The 17,730-nt window shown below is 39.3% G+C and overlaps 1 protein-coding gene and 1 long non-coding RNA gene across 2 annotated transcripts; both read right to left on the bottom strand.

Moving 5' to 3' along the window:
* Positions 1-446: 446 nt before the first annotated feature.
* On the bottom strand, positions 447-3,756 carry LOC107304315. Its single transcript, XR_005811995.1, has 5 exons — positions 2,347-3,756; positions 2,099-2,255; positions 1,912-2,013; positions 1,526-1,584; positions 447-661 (listed from the first exon to the last, which is right to left on the bottom strand). It is a non-coding gene; the product is annotated as an uncharacterized LOC107304315 (long non-coding RNA).
* A 966-nt stretch (positions 3,757-4,722) lies between these two features.
* Positions 4,723-14,526, bottom strand: LOC102714382 (acyl-coenzyme A oxidase 3, peroxisomal). Its single transcript, XM_006656003.3, has 13 exons — positions 13,901-14,526; positions 8,305-8,422; positions 8,097-8,204; positions 7,838-8,010; positions 7,664-7,763; positions 7,491-7,565; positions 6,722-6,852; positions 6,348-6,483; positions 6,046-6,165; positions 5,805-5,951; positions 5,618-5,722; positions 5,440-5,541; positions 4,723-5,305 (listed from the first exon to the last, which is right to left on the bottom strand). The coding sequence occupies exons 1-13, from the start codon at positions 14,392-14,394 to the stop codon at positions 5,057-5,059; spliced, it is 2,058 nt and encodes a 685-aa protein (XP_006656066.3). The 5' UTR covers positions 14,395-14,526; the 3' UTR covers positions 4,723-5,056.
* Positions 14,527-17,730: the final 3,204 nt, after the last annotated feature.

Below are 17,730 nucleotides of genomic sequence, written 5' to 3'. Positions count from 1 at the left end.
AGCGCCGCCGCTCGTCGACCCACCGGACGCCGCCGCCCTTCAACTCGGTTCCAACTGGGGTGGGGTGAGGAAAGTGCAGATAGGGTTTAAGAGTGGAGATGGGCATTGTTGTCATTTTACGTGTTTATTTCTTTTTTCCTTTTTTATTTACACTACTCACGTGACCTTAACGGTAGTAGGTAGGGCAAACGGTAAAAAGTGGGGCCAAATCTATTTTTAAAAAGTGGGGCCAAATCTACAAAATGAAAAAAAATATGGCTAAATCTGCAAATGGACTCTAAAGTATAGCCAGTTATGTAATTGTCCCTTCATAATTCGATACAAACTTGATTTCACCAATCCAAACAGCTCTACGACAATTCATTACATATGAGTTTACAGGGCATTTGTAAACCATAAGTTCACATAGCAACATACTTCTTACTGCATATATTGCAGCCTACTAACATCATGACTCATGGCCATGGGCCCATGGCATTCCTCGAAATATTTACAAACCATATGGCAAGCTGCACTAAAGATACCGAGTTGAGATATATCTAAGAGCAGAGCTCAGGGTTGGCCAGCAGCGGAGGACAACCTCAGTGCATGTCTTAGGTCACGGAGACAGAGATGAAAGAGAGAGCGATAGTCGACAAGCATTCATGGGCATGTAGAAAACCTGAAACGTGTTAATTATATGTCAGTGCATTGGTAAAAAAAATACAAGTGAACGTGATTTGTTAATTACGTTATCAGCATTAACTCTAGCCTGAACAGCTATAATCTGGAAACAGTTTGATTTTATGAGTTAAAATCAAACAACTCCTTAATGTTTATAAATTGTAAACTTAATGCACATTTCAAAGTAAACATGCATGACACCATTTTAAATAGGCACACAGCTACTGCATCTAGAACAAATTAACACATTAAAATTTCTTATTTGCATGCTTGCTATTTAACATCATTCCTTGACAGCACTAAAAATATAAGGGATGAGCAAGCTGTTCAATAATTATGATATTGCTAATTTTCATATGAATATATGGCACCAAACATATAGCAAGAAAGTTAACCACATGAAATATAATGAAGATACGAATAAGATCCTTCAATGACACAGTGTGGTTTAGTAATTAAGGTAATTAACCCCCCCCCCCCCCCAAAAGGTAATTTTTAGGTGGAATAAGATATCATGAAAGGTAAGAAATCACTATCCATTTTTAATTCCCCTGCAACACCAAGCTTTAACCACAAAATACTATTCAGAGTAAGAGGGAACCAACTATTTTTTGAGTTGGTCTGTTCCACTTCTACAAAGGGACTACAAATCTACACTAATATTCCAATGACAGTGTTATGTGAATTCATGAGACTACGTTGAAAAATTCAGCAATTACATTAGGGTATAAAATATTAGGGATTATTTTTAAGCAATGTAACATGAGCATTTTGAAGCTTTAGAACATGTATGATGAAGGGAATAGTTTGATTCACCGGGTAACCATTTAGAAAGCTAGAACGACCAATAGCTAGAACTTACAGATTATTCAGGTTTGTCATGTCCTTCGTCTTCTTCTGGCAAAGTTTTGATTTACCATGCTGTTAAGATTGAAAAAGAAAATGGTATTAAATAGACTATTCATAAATGGGCTAAGGATACGATAATAAGTTTTCAGCAAAATGACCTTTTTTTCTAAATGCGAGGTGCAATGACAAAGTTTTGACTATCTCTAAATGCAAACTTTAGAAGCAAATCATTAATTTCTCTTTAAAAACACTTCCTATTTGCACATTCCTATAAACTGCATGATAGAATGCTCTACAAGGGCAAAATTTATAGAATAGTATCAACATATGTTCTTCAGGTGTTCCTTGGTTAAATGAGCTAATTTTAGTTCTGAATGAATATAGCATGAATGTACTCACCTCTAGCAGGCTGCTTACAAGGCCGACGATCTAGAAAAGTCTCCCAATCCAGTTGTTGTTGTTGTCGCTATATAGAAAAGCCTCCCAATCTAGTTGTCCAAACTGAAGTGCAAATATATCCATGATATTAGAATTCTAATTAAATTACTATGTAAGTTTCTTATATGCACTTTAGAGTGAGCAAAACCTATTCTACATATTGGCATATGTAAATATTTTATATAGATGCAGTCATATGTAGAATCTTCACAGAAGACTTCAGGTGCAGCATTTTGAGTAACAGCATCTACCAACCCAACATGCAAATCAATCTCTTCTTCCAGCTGCCTCTTTAATTTCTTGACCTGCATATTTCAACAGGGCAAGAACATCACATTTACACACCAGCAATTGCATGTAGGAGAAGGCCTTAAACCAAAAGGAACAAGTTCTTACTTCCTGCTCCAGCTGCGACCTGTACTTCCTCATCCTACTCCTCTGGCTCTCTTCTCTCTTCCTAGTACCATTGATCTTATTATCCTACAAAAGAACAACCATTGCGGCATTACTTCAATTGACAAATTTAATCGAGGAACCAATAAACAACAAGATTATTGGTTGACTACAGTCTGTGGTAATTAATGGAGGGAAATGGAGACAAACGAAGAAAATTAAAAAGCTTCTGGAATCGAGAGCATTTCCATATAAGCCGTTAGAGATTAAAGAAAGAATTGCTAAAATTAGTGCTAGGTGCTTACATTGAAAAGATGAGTGAGCACGTCGGTGGATAGAACAATGAGGGACATAGTAGCAATGATGTCTTCGTGTGGCTATCAGTGAGCAAGACACCCAGAGAAAAGATTTCTAGTGCAAATTTGAAGTAATAACTCAATAATCAAAAGTGAAAATAAGTGATGATATTGTTGAATCTTTGCATGTCCATTTTACTCATATGTGAAAATAAATAATTCAGCAAGCAAAAGAAGTAAAGCAGTGCCCCTATCTAATAAATATATAAAAGAAACATTGTTCTTTTTCTAGATACACAATATTGAACTCCTAAATTAATAAGTTCAACAAGTGTTGAATTCCTTATTCATGTGTTCAACTGGAAATATGAGAAGAACAGAACCTAAAGGACCATGTTTAATTACAAAGAACACAGGAATGTCTTACGTCTGAAAGAAAAAAAAGGCCCCTTGCTTTTGCTAATTGTGTACGTTTACTGAAGCCTGACGTGTTAGCCTTTTCTCACTGCTCGTTGGTTTCCTCCAGGAAATAGACCTTTGCCTTTCTCGAGAAAGAAACACGCCTACTCCGGAAAAATCGTCATGTCCTAGCTGGATGAGCTGAGGACAAGACGATCCAGATCCATACGCATCGATTGATATGCATGCATGCATGCACAAGCAGAAGCAGCAGACCAAGGATTTTGTGGTCGATTATAGAGTGGCAAGTAAGTAGTACGCCTGCTGTTGGAGGGCGAAGATGTGGGCGACGCAGCCGGAGACAGGGTCGTGGAGGCAGGGTTGCGCCTAGTAGCAGATGGTGAGGACACAGCAACGACGACGCTGGAGGATGAGGCCCCCGCGGTGGCTCCCGGAGAGGAGGTGGGGGCGCGTTTGGTCGGGGCGACGGAATCGGGAGCGAAGGCGGCGACGCGTCGGTCGGGGCAGCGGAGGCGGCATCGGTCGCGGCGGTTCCCGGAGCGGAGGTGGGGCGCGTCGGTCGCGGCGGCTCCCGGAGCGGAGACAGGGACGTCGCGGTGGTGGAGGCCAGAGCGGAGGCTCGTCTGAGCGTCGGTCGCGACGGAGGGAGGGCGACCGAGGAGGGAGGGGCGGCGGCGGCGGGAGGGCGACCGAGGAGGGAGGGCGACCGAGGAGGGAGTGGCGGGAGTGGCGGGGCGGTAGGGCGGCGGCGGCTGCGGCGAGAGGACGACCGAGGAGGGAGGGCGACCGTGGAAGGATTGGCGGTGGCTAGGGTTAGGGAGGCAGGCGGAGGGGTGCGCACGAAGGATGAGAGGGAGGGAGGCGCAGCTGATCTGGCCCGTCGGATCAGCATAAATCAATTCAGGCCGTTGGATCTGTCCAATGAGTAGATGAGTAAACTGAGTTGGTGCACTAACCAACAATCAAAATTATGTTTGATAAGCATAACTTTAACATTAATGTTTCAAAAGAGTGAACAAATCATACCAATGTTATTCAAAATCAAAAAATTAGAGGTAGTACCTCGCACGGCTGCTCGTTCATCTTCTACAACCGTGAACCTCTACACTCGAGGTTATGCGTCAACCACAACATCTAACACCGTACATTGTTTCTTCGTTGTTTCTTATCAACATGATCCATGGTAAGAACAGATCGCTCGGTATGTATTCACCCTATTTCTCGTATTCGATTAACATGTTTTTCTATATATAATTTAAATTTATAGATCTAGGGCAGTAAGCTTGTATTTTTTTTTCTTTCTGCTATATCAATATGAAAGATAACATACAGGTCATCTTTCCTTTTTTAAGAAAAACCAAACAATATATTTAAAAAAAATTACGTTTCAATGTGATATATAACATAGTCTTTTCGCTTTTCTGGGAAAAAGCCAACCACATATTTGCAAAAAAAATCATAATTAAAACTTTTATATACGTGTTTGTAGCAATCTAAAAGTAAAGTCTGAAAAATAAACTATAATAAAAGAATCTCAAAATCAACTAAAAATTTAAGGTTGAAATTTAAATTGTCATATAAGCATAAGTAGACGCGAAAAGATGACGGTGATAGTCTTTGTTATTCATCTCAAATAATTTTTTGATGAGGGTGATAGTCTTTGTTATTCATCTCAAATAATTTTTTATGTGATCCACATACACCTAACAAAGTGTGAGCATTGCTACAAAAAGGTTTATCCATTAAACCTTTCAAATAACCCAGAAAAGGCTACATCTATTTATTCAAGTATGTCCCATTCTGAAGGGAAAATTACAAGAACTCCCATTATTTTATGAAGTCGAGATGACATAACCATCTCGAACTATACACTTTACTGTAACCTGTATAATAATGATAGGAAGTTGTAAATGCACCTAGCATTGCGTATAATGTGTTAGGCAGTCCATCTGTTGTAGCTCCATTGGAAAACCCCACAGCTATCTAATGGCATCGAGTCATTCATTCCCAAAAGACCGCGCATTTGCCTCAATCCAATCAAAAGCGAGTGGGCTAAGGAAGGCATCTGGGATTCCGAAGGAACTGACAATAGCAAGTGCATGGGGCCTGAGTTCACTGCACAGTGTCATCACTTCTTTCCTAGCAGCGGCTACATTCTCTTTTGATAGACAACCATATCTCAAGAAGGATGCAGATTCGTCTATGCAAACCATAACATATAAAGACCTCAGCAAGCCCAATATGTCCTGCAGAACACAAATTCAAAGTTAAATGAACATTACTTCTGCTTGAAAATTCAAAGATAATAACGCTACAATAGAAGGGATTCAGGGAAGGGCTTTAGCTATCTCGTTAGTCAGTAAGAGGAGAACCTGTATACCTTTAAAGAACCAGTAGGAATATTCTTCTCATCCTCCAAGAATATTTGCAAAATTGTGCGCTCAGTAAATGCTCTAGCTAAGTCTTCAGCGAGTTGATAGCTCTGGATAAATGTCACACATGTTAGCCACTGTGGAAGTTTAGATCGTCAAAAAGAAGTGCAGTAAAAGAAGATTTACCAGCATCAAAGCCTTCTCTCTGCTTTTCCCTTGGGCCAGATGGTTAGAAACCTCCGTGGTGAATTGTTTCAGTAAATCTCGCTCCCTTAAGCAGAGCAAGTCCATCTATTCACCGATAGATAGCAATACATATAGTTGTCTCATTACATCTAATTTAAATGTAAGAAACTGAGTTATAGTTCTATACCTGGAAATTGGAGCTCCTTAATATGCCACTTGTTAGGTAATCAGGAATAACAGGGCAAGGACCGTTCAAATGTTCCAATCCTAGTCCCTTGAATGGTTGATTCTTCCTTTTTGCTGCCAAAAATTCAGCATAAAGGGCTTTGCTTACCTGAGTAAACAAGGTTAAATAGTTACAACTAAGATAATAAGCACAATGCATCATTGAGACCAACACAAGGATGATAAACAATAAGTAAAACAACCTGCTGCATTAAAACATTATTGTCACCCTCAAATGTAGACTGGACATCAAATTCAGCTTTGAAAATTCCTATGCGGTTCTCTGTCTTCAAACCTTGGCCACCACAGGCTTCACGACACTCCTAATGGATGTAAGTGCAAATCCAGAATGTGATATTGAAGCAGAAAATGCTTATTTGGAATAATGAGTTTAGGCACTACCACTGTTTGCAAGAAAATTCACTAGAATTCCTGTTCACCCAAAGTGATTAAATCTGATCCATTCCTATCTAAACAAGTTCCTAAAGAAAAATATAGACAATACCTGAAGCGTGGTCATATTCTGCCAGGTTAGTGTAGCTTTAAGAGCACTAGAGTAAATGTGTATAGCCTTGTTAAGTTCAGGAGTTCTCTTCACGTACATCCTTTTCATAAAATTACCAGAACTGCTCATCAGACATCTGCATAAAAGGATATGTTAGCATATATGATGGCATTAAGTAATAGTGAAAACACCGAGAAAAAAGTGCTTTGTCATTTCATTACTAGAATGTAGGAGTCCCATGCTATTCAGCAACATGGTAGACTAACAACAAAAAAGAAACTACCTACCACAAAAACTGCAACCTACATGGAAGAAGCTTCAGAATCAAATACTACATAAGAAGTACAAAAACTCAAACAAAGCTAGTAACTTACGCTTTTGCTAATAGTGGTAGAAGGCGTCGCTGGTGACTGGGATAATCAAGTAACAGCATTTCAGGACCATCTGGTGTAACTGAAAAGGCCCTCCTTGACAAAGCATATCTCACAGCAATTGCTAGGCCAACCTGTAAGCATGGGGAAAAAAAGAGTAAACAAGCCTGTTTATTTTAGGAGAAATTTTAAGGTACTTGAGGAGGTATAGGGAATTACCACAATTTTTATTTTGGTACCTCTTAGTACCTCACGGACAGTAAAATCACTAAGTAATTGTATCTAGGCATAAAAATTTGATTGCAAAACACATTCCTATGAGTGTCAGAAACTGGACTCTAGCTTATAACTGGCACTGATTGGTCTAAACTCAAACATTTTAAAAAGATCTCTCTGTTTCTTAATCTTGGCTTAGTTTTTTCAGTTCATGAAAGTTTTATTCCAAATAAATTTCTGAATTTCATTCCAGGTTTCAAGAAATGTTAATGGCTGTAAAGGTGCTCCCAACCAAACATATTTGTGATGATCTAATAAAGATAAAGATGTGGTCCTTTCTTGTTCAAATAGATGATACATCATTTTCGTTGAGCTGGTTAGCTTAGCTTAGTTGATTCCAGTTTGCTAAGTTACCAACTCCATTTTAAATCAGCAAATTATATAAAAATCTAAAGCTACACCCCTTTACTGAACTCGTTTGAAAATCCTGTACCCTTCAGGGTCTCATTTGAACAACGTCCATGTATTTATGGAAAAGGAAAGGGCACATTCATACCTTTGAAACATAAACTGCATTAACTGCTATATTAACTCGACCAAGTGTAAGTGGAGACAAAAATGCTGCAAATCTCTGCACAACAGAAAATCGTCAATTTTAAAAAAAGGCCAAAATGAATGCAGCAACTGTGTTGATCTATGTGGAGAGAGAGAGAGAAGGGGTGCCATTACCTGATCAGGGTCATCTATCATGCTAACATATTGCCCATCTGGCAAAACATCAGCAACCAGATTCAGCAAATTCTCTCGAGGAACACGTATATTGTTAAACCTGATAGCCAATCAAATTAATTTACAATATACGCAATATGAAGACTAAATCATTACATAACTAAAACAACTGACCAAATTCGTCCATTGTCAACACCATTTAATCCAATTTTATGGCCACAGTCCGCTATCTGGATATTAGGCATAACATTTTCATTTTCATCCCTAATCTGAGCTACAAAAGCATGAACTCCTTCATTTCTCCCATTTATATGGAGTTGTGCAAAGACTATAGTATGCGTCGCATGCTGTAAAAGGGCACAAACACCAGCAGTAAGTAACAACCAAATAGACAGCATAGATGTATTCTTAGTTAAGTGAAATTTCATTGTACATTAGCAGCTCCACCAATCCAGTACTTCTGAGCTGATTCACAAGGAGTATTTATCATAAATTCTCTTGTTTTAGAATCATAAGTTGCCACTGTCTCAATTCCTCGTACCTTCAAAGTGTTCAAAATAAGGGAAAGAAAAATCCCATCAGCAAAGGTAACAAAATTCTAATCCAGAATAAATACTCTTGATCAAAATATCATCACATACATTGCTCCCATGACCCAGTTCTGTCATGGAAAAACAACCCTTGATAACATAGTTTTCTGTGTCCGACAACCATTTGTCATGGTGGCGCTTTGTCCCAAGAAACTTGATTGCACTGCCCCTGGAGTACAAAAGCAAACAGAGGTTAACACAAGAAAACTCTGAATAAACACCATGTTCTAAGTTGTATAAATAATCTTTCATTTTGACATTCAACATGCTACACTTTATTCATGAAAAATGGAAGTGGGTTAAGAAAAAGTTGAATAACTTTTATTAAGGATCCTATGGGGCAAACTGGGAAAGCCTCGTCTTTTTTTAGGTAATGGAATACATTCCGGCCATTGCTTCTAAATGGCTACAACTAATTATTACAAAGGTTGCATTGAACAACTGAGAATTACAAAATTTTAGCTTGATTAAAAATAGAAAATTGCTTAATATAGCACCTCAATGACAGAATTTCCATCTTTGTTTGGTGAGAATTTGCACATAACTAATTTTCTTTCCAATGGCTTGCAAGTTGTATTCTTCAAACAGAAAACAGAATCTCTGAAATCAACTGTCAATCATTGCATCGATCAAGTTTCACGCGCATCACCGCCAAGGCACCAACGGCTAACATCGAACCAAAATGGAATATGACATTGGAGAGTACCGAGCTGTAAAGAGTCATTCATCTAAATCTTACCACCATGATATCCATCAAAACTGATCTGACAAGGACGCAACCACCAAGGATGTCGCACCAGCATGGACCCCAATGTGATGCCTCCAAAAAGGTCATGACATATAAGATGTCATCATCACTGTTCTGAACATCCGGAACTAGGTTTTTACCCAGAGAATGCACCTCGGAGCATCAGCGATGTCGGTGGTGTCGACAGGCCTGGACCCAGATATAAGATGATCTAAGGTCGAATTCACCGCAATGTTGAGTGTTAGCAAAGCTTCCTTTCACAGGAGATCCTAACAAGATAGAACAAAGCATTCCCTTGCAAACAATCTAGCAACTAATACAAATGATAGACAAGACGATGACAGCATGGAGGGGTGGTTGTGGCATAGCAGGGCAACTCTGGCCCTCCAAGTGGCTGACATGGATTGCAGCTGTAGTGGCCCATGTAGTATTGCCAATGAAGTAGGTGGCAGAAGATTTGGGCAGAAGAGGGGAAGTAAGACAACAAGGATATTTTGTTCAAGATTCATGCATAATGGAATATCTTAAAAACATCTAAATAGTGGTAAATATGGGAGAGAACTTTACAATAGAATGTTTATGAAAACTAGTCAAAGCAACCAAGGTTATAGAAATGATAACCCAGCATTGGTTTTTTTTTTTTAACTTCTCTAGTTATAAGAAAATGACTTCTTGTTATTTGTCACGCAACATCATGGGACAATAGAAAAACTGATTCAAAAGTGTTTTCCAAATTGCAAAAAATAAAACACAAGTACATAGAAATAGATACAACCATGCAGGAAACTTCAAACAAAGTTTTTGTCCTTTATGATGTTGCTTAGAATTTATAACACCATGTTACACTCTAGGAGTTGCAGAATGTAAACTTAAATGGTAAGGGAATCTGTTAGGAGCTATAATTTATAACTCCTAATCATGTCTTGCGCCGGTAGGAATAGAGGAGATTCAGAGAATAGAGAGGATATGGGAGAGAGTTAGAATTATATTGAATTTCTTCTTGCCTTTATTGACTGACCGGCAATATATAGCCTTACAAGCCAACTAATATTTGTAAAGAGATAGATTTCCTAACAAACTCTGCTAAAAAGAAAAGATAAATTCGGCATCTCTGCCTGCCATGCCGCACGCCCCTTGCTTCTACTCACAGCGGCGGCTAAAGGGGATTCCCCACATAACAGAATCAGAAAGCACTGTGATCATAATAAGATTAAGCAAAGTTTGGTTTTGTTTGTGTCATAGGCACTGGGCTCAGGGGCCAAGGCCCAAGTGCAGTTCAGTACCGGTCAAGGGAGCAATACCCTTTCCTTGTACACGGTATAGTAGGTTGCAGAGCCAGGTTTAGATTGGGTCATCCCCTAGCTCTACATAAGAGGGCATGTATTGTCATTTGAGATTAAGCAATGAATCAAAATTTAATCTAGTTTCCTTTCCCTAATGTTTCTTCCCAAACTAAATTCCCCTCATCCGTAGAAGCCAATTCCGCCTGGTTTTCCTCCCGACAGTGGTTATTCTGTTCTAACAACTTGACATCAGAGCCACTCACCATGGCTTCTGATGCTGAATCCTTTCATGGCCTCAGGCCATGACAGTTTGGATGGAACAAATGTAATGGAAAAAACTGGAAGAACAAGAGCATCTACTATTCCAAGTTACACATGAACCAAATTTAAAATGTTTCATTATGTAAATGTACATATTCAAATAATTCAACAAAAGAACATCAGGATATTTCTTTCACTTCTCTTTTCTTGTCCACCCATGCACTGAACCAAATCGGTGACCATGCATATTGCACAAGAACCAAATCCAAAATGTTGTAGAAAAAGATGGAACTGTCAGCAAGATGAGATAAGAAGGGACCTATTGGGTCCGAGATCCATACGACCGGCGAGTTCGATCCACCACAGGCCGGTGTCAGCCAGATCCTTGCAAAAGCAGGAAAGGATCTAGTGCATTTGGGAAGGGACATAGATAATACAAGGTTATTCTCTCGAAGACTACTGCTAGCGAGGTTACGAAGGAAGCTCAGCTCAACCTTGACGTCCCCTCTGGTTACATTGCCAACGAGGTTGCTATAAATTGGTTCAAATAAATCAGTTGAGTGTTTACAGAAAGATGAGGCCAATTTAATCACTTCATGATTAGTACACTAGTTCGTTGAGTTATTCTCCCGAAGATTACTGCCAGCGAGGTTAGGAAGGAAGCTTAGCTCAATCTTGACATCTTCTCCACTTACTGCCAGCGAGGTTGCTATAAATCGGTTGAGTGGTTACGGAAAGATGAGACCTATGGAATCGCTCTGGCCTTCTTCCTCATCCTCGTTCACCATAGCCTAGGCAACAATGCCCACTGGGTGGAGACAATGACAGCGGAGTCTACAACGGCAAGTTGGCAACAACCTCCATCGACCGCACCTCCACCCGTCCCCAAGCCCCTATTATTGTTGTTACTCAAGCAGACGTAGTCATCACGTCAGATGAAGACTAGATCAATGTTCCACAAAGGTGCCATGTAGGACAACACCATCCTCCAAACCACCAAGGGAGGCAAAATGAACTGGTTTCAATAGATGGGAAGTTGATATACCTGGTTTTGTAGTTGAGCGAGGCAGACCAGACTCAGCCCATAGTTGAGGGAGACAAAATGAGCCTCCTATTGTATTCAATACTGGCCCATTCAAAACATTTCATGTAACAGGCTTGGATCATACTGTTATCCAATTACGACCCAAAATCACTGAGCCAAAAGGCACCAATTCGTGCATTTAGATGAGTCAACTGTCATATCCTACCAAACAAAACAAAGAGAAAATCCAAAATTTTGTGCAAATCGGATCAAACGGGGAAGTGTTAGGGGTATTCGCGGAGCCGAGATTAGATGCCAGAGCAACTTCAAAATAAGTTGACGAATAGAATATCGTGTCAAGTGATGCTCTCAACCAAATAGAGAATATAATTTCCATGAAAAATTCAACAAACGAAGAAAAATATTCAAACGCAAAAAAAAAAAAGACAAACATGTGTGACATGCTTAGGCCTTAGGTCAGTAAAATAGCCACATTGGACACGTGATACTCAAATCAACCTACCCTCAAGGCCTCAATCCTTCTGCCCAAGAATGAGTTCTCTCTCTACTGATAAATCACGATCCCCTCTTTTGTTTCCCTTCTCACTGGTACCACCACCTCCACAATCACAACTTGCAACCGAGGTTTCTGTAGAACAAAGAAAAAGGGAGGAAAAGGAGAGAATTGGAGAGAACTTTGTGCAACCGAGAAGTAGAGAAGTCGTTACTCTAAGATTCGTGCAAGACGCAAGTCATGTGAAGGAGCCCGGATCTATATGTGTTAGTGTCATGAAAATTAGTCTAAATAAACTCCAATTTTACAATGCAAGAAAGCCGTAACATTGAAATTTTGATTTGCATTTTTATGGAACGATATACATGTTATGTTATCAAATTTTTCATAATTTGTTATTACTATTTTAAATAGCATTTTGGACTGAGGATATATTTCCCAAAAGTTATAGCCTTTCATCAACTTCTTGTCATCTTATCTGTTTTATTATTGTTTATTTTTCAGTATTGACTTATATGGTTGTTTTATTGTGGTTTATTTTTTAGTATTGACTTTTAAACCATAAATCATGCAGATATAAAAGTTTTACCCATAAAATACTTTTGGTTGCTATCTTCATTTCTCTTTGGCTTATCAGCTATAGGTCAACAAATTAGAGCAATAATAGTTCAGTCAGAGGATATATATTATTGAGCAAATATTTCATGTCATGCTTCCAAAATATGATTTCTCCTAAAACATTCATCATTAGCATTGATTATAATACTTTTTGCATGCTGTTGGTTAACTTTATATTACATAATAGTTAATTAAACCCTATAAGCAATACATCATCCATCCTCCGTCACTTCATTAGTTTAAAATTGGCCCTTAATAGGAATGTGACCTAGCCTTATATATATGCTCTGCTCCGGTGACTACATTGGGAATGCATTAAGTAGTTACTTCCTCCGCCACAAAATATAAAACATAAAAGTTTTATACACAACATCTAAAATAGAAGTTTTGACCATTAATCTCTTGCATAATATATTATCAGTAACTATAAAATTAACTTCATATTAAAGTGCTTTCAAATATGAATATAATGATATCACATGCAGGAAAATAATCATATATCCAATATTTAGGAATTTCATTATTAGTTAAAAGTTGTAAATGTTGACTTGGAATAAGTCATCTCACGAGTTGAGCCCAGGAACTAGTTTGAATTCCTCGCATAACCTCCTTGATTATAATTAAGTTGATTATAATAGTTTCGCTTTACCTGTTGTTGCTTGGCTACTAGTTGTGTGGCGTGCACAGGGAGTGTGCCCGTGTGGGAGCATTCGCTGCAACTTGCAAGTAAACAAATTCTAAGGTTTGAGTGTGCTACACGGAGAGACGACCCAACTCCTGATACCATGCTACGGATCGCTACCTTTTATCCCACATACTATTCTGTTGACTTCTCAATGTTCTCATGGATTGCTTGCACGCGTAGAAATCCTAATAATTAGAAATAAATTGGTGGCCCTTGGGACGACAAGATGGGATGTGTACTACCCGGACACGGACAAGATGAACAGAATCTGCAGACCTGAAATCACAGTATAGGATTCAATCGAAGGCCGTAATCTGCCTAATTCTTTGGTCGTACTCGTACATATCGGTCATAAACACACGAATGTCAAAATCATCACCATGGCTGATCCTAAATCCATCTGGCATGGCAAGTTGGCAACGCCCCAAGATATCAAATTGCCAATATAATGTAACCTGAGAATTGGCAAAACCTGAGGCACAATAATTGAGCACGGAAGGCAAGGGGAGCGTACCAGAGGAAGAAGTGGACGCCGATCTTGATGGCAAGTGAGTGGTCGTACACGCCGAGGCACTCGAGCAGGGCGAGCTTGCGGAGCTCAGCCTCGGGCCCAGGCTCCGTGAGCCAGCCCCGGAACACCCCCCGCCGCGCAAGGTAGCCGACGCGCCGCATCGTGGCCTCCCGCTGCCCCTCCTTGCCCTCGTTGTAGTCCGGCGACACGAACACCCTCCCGCCGCAGCGGCGCGGGCAGAAGAGCGGGCTCTCCTCCATCGCGCGGAACGCCCAGTCGCGCTCCCGGACGTGGTGCCCGTCGAGGAGCAGGCGGAGCTCCAGCGGCGAGAACGCCGGGGCGGGCTCCGACGACTCGGGGGACCCGTAGCTCAGGCAGGCGGAGGGCTCCAGCGCCGCGTGGGCGGCGTCGGCGAGCGGGGACAGGCCGACGAGGTGGCGGGCGATGGCGGCGGCGCGGCGAGCGGCGGTGGAGGAGGGAGGAGTCGAGGGGTCCATCACGGCGGGCGAGCGGGCTATGGCTTTGCTTGTGATCGTTGAGTTTGCTGCTTGAGTTGGAGAGGAGGAGGACTTGGTAAGATTGTGATGGTGGAGGGGGAGGGGGAGGCTTTGCAAGATGCTTGTATTTTACTCCGATATCGATCGGTTGCCGATTGAACAGAAAGGGACGGAGGTGGACAGATCGGGGTTGTTGCACGTTGCGTCATAAATAGTGCAATTTTTTTGAGTACTCAATCCATCCACGAGTTGAATCAACTTCTGATATTAAACATTGCCTATATCATTTCTCAGCCTTTGCAGCAATGTTTTATGGGGTTTTTAACTTTTTGTCACTCTCTATGGTGAGAGTTTAATCTCTATCATAAGGCTTATGAGTGGGAGTGGTAAATTTGATGTCACTCGGTACGTAAGAATGGCAAAATAGTTAAATTCCATGGCTCCAATGACATTGACGCCGAGTACCTATTTGCGAAAAAATTAAAAAAAATGATCTATATGTAAGAAAAATATTACAAATAGGTCCTTAGCCTTAGTCATATTGGCGTTGAGGACCTATTTGATAAAATTTCTTAGTAAATTCGGTTAAGAAAAGACACAATTAGCATATGAAAATCTTATCTGGAAGAGTCCGAATTAAAAAGGAATTGTGAAGACCTAGGCATAGTGGCGTAATTTTATCTATTAGTTAGAGTTAATTTAGGATTTTTTTTCTTTATTTCTAAGAGAGTTAGAGTCTGATCGGGACTTATATTTTCTTTTTATCTATTAGGAAACATGTGTCGTATTCAATAGAAATTAGAGATAGAGTTTGTTATTTCCTTTTATGTATTAAGAATCGTGTGTTGTGTCTGATTTGGACTCGTATCCATCCATGAGTATAAATATGAACACTGGGGTCATTGGAAATGATCTACATCTACATCTCAATACATAGATCAATTACTCTCGACGGAACTTGGTGCCTGACGCAGGGTTGCATCATCTCGATCTCCAGTGGAAGGGTAAGTCCTATGTTCTGCCAGCCACGGTAATTGTATCGACTAGATTAGAATTGCTTCAGTCTGATCCGATCTTCTGATTTGGTTGTACGGTTGCTAGTTATCGTATCAGTTTTAGCTTAGGTTACTTTCGTATCTTAAGTTGATATGGTCGACCACTTTAGGTGATCTAAGTTGCTATTTGACATCTTTAAATAGTTTGGTTTGATATTTGCTGTTTGACATCTTAAATTTGATGCTGCCTTGATTCAGTCTGATCTATTAGATTGCGTTTATCAAATAGTTTATATCAGATCGATTTACCTTGCTCATTGTTTTATCTGAGTACCAGCCGATAAGTTATCAGTCATTGGCTCGTTGGCTTGATAGCGATCTAGATCTGTTTGGTATCTAACCTAACATTGCTAGGGGTAGTATTGGACTGTCTCAGTTTAGTCCGGTCTACTAAGATTATTCCAATAAGCTAGGCTAGATATTTTATAAATCTTGGTCAGTTATCAATTGATTGCCGACGATCTTTGCCAATCTACATGCTTATTATATTTATATCAATAGAGTAGCCGATTGCATTACTGCATTATTCCTACATCAATCGGCTAGATTGGTAGTTATTTATGTTACATCGACTTATGAGTATTACATGCAGGTTGATTTTAGCCAATCGTAGCGAATGATTCATTATTTATTTAACTATTCAAGTATGCATGTATCAGATTCTCAACCGATCCAAGTTCTTAACAGCCGATTGTTCAGCCTATCGGCTAAGCGCTGCTATATCAATGTCCAATCGGCTGGATTCCTGATTATCTATCTGCTCGATAGTCGATCGACTTGTTTTATTCTTTATCTTGTCAGTTGCAGGATCAAACTGATTGGCATGCCCGTACATTCTAAGAATCCATGTCCTATACTGGAGCGTTCTAAGAAGTAACTCTCATGTCTTTGTATGTGACACATTATCGGATCAACTTTTGATGTCAACAATAGTCCTTCTCTATCTCTTGGCTACTAGAGGCCATAGTCTCAACGTCAATGACTATGGCGCCGAAACATTAGACCTTGGCGCCAAGGTCATTGGCACTGAGAAAAGTTCATTCTTGATTAAAGTTTTTTTAGAAGTCTATTTATAAAATATGTTTTTTAAAGAACTAGAATGTAAAAAATGGTGGCACTAGAGCGACCCATACTAGAAACCACCAATTAGCAACCTCCACAACGGCAACTGGCCAAGTTAGCCTCACGCATCACCAAAATTTCACACACTAAAAGAGATGAGAAACGAATATGTCACCCCATCTTGAATTCGAGTGGGCTGGTATTAGACAAACTTAAATTTAGATGATTGATTTGGAACCTATCGAAGTTTTTTTTTTTGCCAAATTCTTAAAATTCGGTTTTAGGCATGTGTAGAAGAGATGCTCTCAGAGCATCCCTATTGAGTTGCCTAAAATTTATCACTAAAACCGAATTTAAAGAATTAAACTAAAAAATATATCTAAGAAATTTCTAAAACTATTCACGATATTAATACTTATATGTTCATAATACAAGTTATTTAGTTTTATGTTTCTTTTAAAGAAATGTGTAATTTTTATTCCTAATTTTTTTATGGACATAATACAAGATTTTAAGTAAAATATCAACACACAGCTGGAGATGCTCTTAGCTCGCTTGGGATTTGTAGTTTGTCAAGTGGTTTAAGAATATACTTCTAAGTCAACTATATGAACAAACTTACTTAAAACTTAAAAGAAGATTTAGGCTGCGTTCAGCGATGCAGCTAGTTAACCCATATTAACTTTTTTTTTCCGTATGCATGCTTCCCAAACTGTTAAGCGGTATATTTTTTTAAAAAATTTTCTATAAGAAAGTTGCTTTAAATATCATATTAATCTATTTTTAGTTTTTTATACTTAATAATTAGTTAATCATGTACTACTCTATTACTACAATTTTTCGCAACGGATAACTTACCCCCGATCTACATCAAACGAACAGTCTTAATCCACAGCAGTTCTAGCTTCAAGAGTTATTGGTGCCGGAATCTTAAGCAGAAGGAATTCTAAATAAGTACATACAAGCTATTCCCTCTATTTCACAACATAAGACTTTCTAGCCTTGTCTAGATTTATATGGATGCTTATGAATCTAGACATATATAAATTATATATATTCATCAATTGATAAATTTAAGTAAAATTAGAAAGTCTTATAATATAATGCAAGCAAGGAACACACAACACACGATTTGATCAAGCTCATACAACATGAAGCTCATACAGCAAAGAACTATATTCCGTTATGCTGATGCGCACCATAAAGTTTCTTGAGCATT

The sequence above is a fragment of the Oryza brachyantha genome, chromosome 6 (assembly GCF_000231095.2).
Source record: "Oryza brachyantha chromosome 6, ObraRS2, whole genome shotgun sequence".
Lineage (NCBI taxonomy): Eukaryota > Viridiplantae > Streptophyta > Magnoliopsida > Poales > Poaceae > Oryza > Oryza brachyantha.
This window is presented reverse-complemented; position numbering and strand designations above follow the sequence as displayed.

Excerpts from the sequence above, each read along its gene's own strand:
- LOC102714382 (XM_006656003.3), bottom strand. The coding sequence starts at position 14,394 with ATGGACCCCTCGACTCCTCCCTCCTCCACCGCCGCTCGCCGCGCCGCC. Across the intron at positions 8,011-8,096 it reads GGATTGGTGGAGCTGCTAAT|CATGCGACGCATACTATAGT; the intron begins GTACAATGAAAT and ends GCCCTTTTACAG. Across the intron at positions 5,542-5,617 it reads GAGAGAAGGCTTTGATGCTG|AGCTATCAACTCGCTGAAGA; the intron begins GTAAATCTTCTT and ends ACATTTATCCAG.